Here is a 3668-nt window from a genome sequence, read left to right as displayed (position 1 = left end):
TTTTTATTTAGACACAATATTATACAACTGTAATTTCAACCATTTACTGGCTATCAGTCATGGCATGAAAATAATTATTGAAATCAAGCAAAATAGAACAATAAAATGAAATGGTTTGTTTATTTATTTTTTTATCTAGACTTTTTTGACTAGACGTCAAAGTCTAGTTCATTTTTCAAAATGTCATCGCTCCAATTCAGAAGCGTCTAGATACATATAATGATTTCCATTCTCGACTGGTGTCTGATGGAACTGGTCATCATCAGGGACGTTTGTTGGTCTGAATATCAAGGTTGCGCAAATTTTGGTGCTAGAATGTGGCATTCTGCAGAGGAAAGCAGATTTGCTGACGAGACGAATAATTATGTGGATGTGCAAAATCTCTGCAGTGTTGAGGAGAAGAAAGAGCCCTGCCATGCTTTACCTACACCTCTCTCTGTTTGTCTGTAGGGAGACTCTGGTGAAACAGGAGAACCAGGCCCACAGGGAGACGTCGGCCCTCCAGTACGGCAAAACACAAACACTCATATGCATAAAATAAAAAGCTGAAAGTCTCAGAATAACACACTCAGATCTCGTGTGTGTGTGTTTTAGGGTCCAAGAGGAGAGCGAGGAGAGAAGGGAGAAGCTGGACCCGCTGGTTCTGCAGGGCCCCCCGGACCTAAAGGACCACCAGGAGATGATGGTCCTAAAGGAAGCCCTGTACGTTCTTATCATTAATACTTGATTTGGTGTCTGAAACAGACGCTCTTAAAATTAAAACTTCCAAAAGGAGGTTTTTGCATCAATGCCATAGAAGAACCATATTCAACCAGCAAAGGTACCTTTCAGTGATCTTTGCTATCATCATCTAATGCACACTCAAAGATAATCTTTACAAACACTAATCATTTAATAACACTGTTAAATGTAATATTTGGCAAACCACATAGTTAAGATTTGATACTGTACCATACATCATAATGTTGCGATGCGTAAATTCATGTAATTGTTTTATGTATTTATTTAGCTATTTTTTAATTAGAAAAAAATATATAGAATTACAATTTTGGCCATTTATTTACTTATTTTTATTATTATTGTTGTTATTATTTATTTAGACAAAATAGCATAGAAAAGAGACGCCCAGATGTTTAATATTGTACTGTATATTATTTATCTATCCTCTTTATTATTCTTACAATAAACTTGCCTTGCCTAATATGCTAAAAATAAAAACTACAATATATCCAACAATATACAGTATACTGTATTAAAATGTATGACTTTTTATTTATTTAAATATTAAACAAAAAAAAACTTTTTTTATATACATTGTTTTTTACATCTGTACAAAAGAAAGTTTAGACTAAGATAAGTATAAGAAATTGAGATATACTTTAATGTGTTCTAAAACCTTTATTTTTGAGAGTTTATTCTAGGTTCTGCATGCTAATTGGTCGATAAGCATAGCTTGTCGTACCTTACTCTTGATGCTGATGAGACCGCACAGTCACCGTGTTTCTGATCAAATATTAACACTTTCAAATGTTCTGTTTGATTTTCAGGGTCCAAGTGGTTTCCCTGGTGATCCTGGTCCTCCTGGAGAGCCTGGTCCATCTGTAAGTACTATTCATGTCAAATGTAGTTATTAAAGACCTTTTCAGATTTTTTCTGGAAGTGAAATGCTTTTTCTTGTTCTGCAGGGTTTGGATGGTGCTCCTGGAGATAAGGGTGATGATGGAGAGCCTGGTCAGCCGGTGAGTATGATTTAAACACTATCATTTGACATCTCTGCTGTCGGCTGCATGCAAATGTGTTTTATAATGTTTGCTGCTTCTATAATGTTGTTTCTTTCAGGGATCCCCTGGACCTACTGGTGAAACTGGCCCCACTGGACCTCCAGGAAAGAGAGTGAGTAATGCTTAGAAACATACTTTTTATTAAAAACATTTATCAAAAATATTTCTGTAAATATTCCCATTTATCCATATGGCTCTCAATTTTCATTCTTTCTCTTTAGGGGCCTCATGGACCTGCAGGACCTGAAGGAAGACAGGGAGAGAAGGGTGCCAAGGTAATATGCAAATGTCGTACACACTTTCATGAACTTATGTGCTATTACAGTACAGCTACGAATTCATTCCGGCAGTGGTTTCAACGGTGTTGTGTCTCTGAATCAGGGTGAATCTGGTCTCCTGGGTCCACCTGGTAAGACAGGTCCAGTTGGTCCTCAGGGAAGCCCTGGAAAGCCTGGCTCTGAGGGTCTGAGAGGTGTGCCTGGACCAGTGGTGAGGGCTAATGGAGCAGCATTATTTCCTAATGTCACATTACATGCCAAATGTATTTGTCAATCTCACAAAGCCTGTATATAACCAACCCGGGTCACTTTTAGTTTAAGATCAATGAAACAACTTTAGATATGTAAATCAAGAAATGGGAGCTGCAGATTAAAGACTCTAAAGGTTTTAAGATAAATAAAATGCAGTTTCTGCAATGCTTTTAAATAATGCTTTATTAATGATTAAAACCTATTTCGTAACATAAAATTACCAAAATTATAATATATATAAAATCATTTATACGTGTGTGTGTATATATACATATATATAAATTGTAAATTAATTATAAAGTGTATATACAATACACATTCTAGTATGTTCATTTATGCTGCTTTAAAAACTAAAAAGCCACAGTGCAAAAATATTTTGGTACCTTTATTCATAATATATTATAGAACACTATAATAAAACATTACTATAACGAAAATACAAATATAATTCTATAATATTTTTTTCTTTTGGTTGAAATAAGAATTATAGTAAGGATCACCCTTTCAACCCCAGAATATAACACCAGACCTCATATACAGTTCTGTCTAAGGCATTGATCTGTTTGATCCTGATGTAGGGAGAACAAGGACTGCCCGGTGCTCCTGGACCCGATGGACCTCCGGGACCGATGGTATCCACACAATATTCCTCTGAGAACGAGTTCATTACTGTCTTAAATGACAATCTACAGTCCTCACTCTTCTTATGTCTCTCTCTCAGGGTCCTCCTGGACTGCCTGGACTGAAGGGAGAAACTGGGATTAAAGGTGAAAAGGTGAGAGAAGCAAATCCATCTTCGATACTCTTAATGAACTGTATTATGACTTACTGCTCTGGTCTAGGTACAGAAGGTGACACTCTAGTGAATGGTACACAGCTGTAGTAATGACTTTACACGTCCAGAACATTCACTGAACTCTGGCTGGCATCGATGTTATGAAGGAGTATGTTCATTATAGATGAGTTTAGTAATCAATCGGCGAATTTCAGGGTCATCCTGGTCTCATTGGACTCATCGGACCTCCAGGAGAACAAGGAGAGAAGGGAGACAGAGGGTTGCCAGGTCCACAGGGAACTGCAGGACTCAAAGGAGACACTGTATGGAAACATGTTCACACACACACAGCAATAAAAACCTAGTATAAACTTTCCAAATCCTTTGTATTTTCATAAAACAGTTTTTAATATCGGTCTTCTTCTACAGGGTATTTCAGGACCAGCTGGACCTATTGGACCCATTGGACCTCCTGGTCTCCCGGTAACATTTCTGATGTTTCTTTGAAATCATTTATTGTCTATATCTTCAGTGGTGCAGCAAAGAACTTTTTTCTTAATCAAGAACCATTTATTGCCATTT

General features: G+C 36.9%; 1 protein-coding gene across 1 annotated transcript; it reads left to right on the top strand.

Annotated features, from left to right (window-relative positions):
- Positions 1-450: 450 nt before the first annotated feature.
- LOC132136748 (collagen alpha-1(V) chain-like) lies at positions 451-3569 on the top strand (the record flags this gene model as incomplete). Its single annotated transcript, XM_059547375.1, has 11 exons — positions 451-504; positions 595-702; positions 1548-1601; positions 1686-1739; positions 1840-1893; positions 2003-2056; positions 2163-2270; positions 2890-2943; positions 3033-3086; positions 3302-3409; positions 3516-3569. Coding segments are annotated over 11 exons (756 nt in total), but the record flags the coding sequence as incomplete, so codon positions are not given.
- Between the last annotated feature and the right edge of the window lie 99 nt (positions 3570-3668).

This window comes from Carassius carassius, unplaced genomic scaffold, assembly GCF_963082965.1.
Source record: "Carassius carassius unplaced genomic scaffold, fCarCar2.1 SCAFFOLD_235, whole genome shotgun sequence".
Classification (NCBI taxonomy): domain Eukaryota; kingdom Metazoa; phylum Chordata; class Actinopteri; order Cypriniformes; family Cyprinidae; genus Carassius; species Carassius carassius.
Note: the sequence above shows the minus strand (reverse complement) of the source record. Positions and strands in the feature narration are given on the sequence as shown.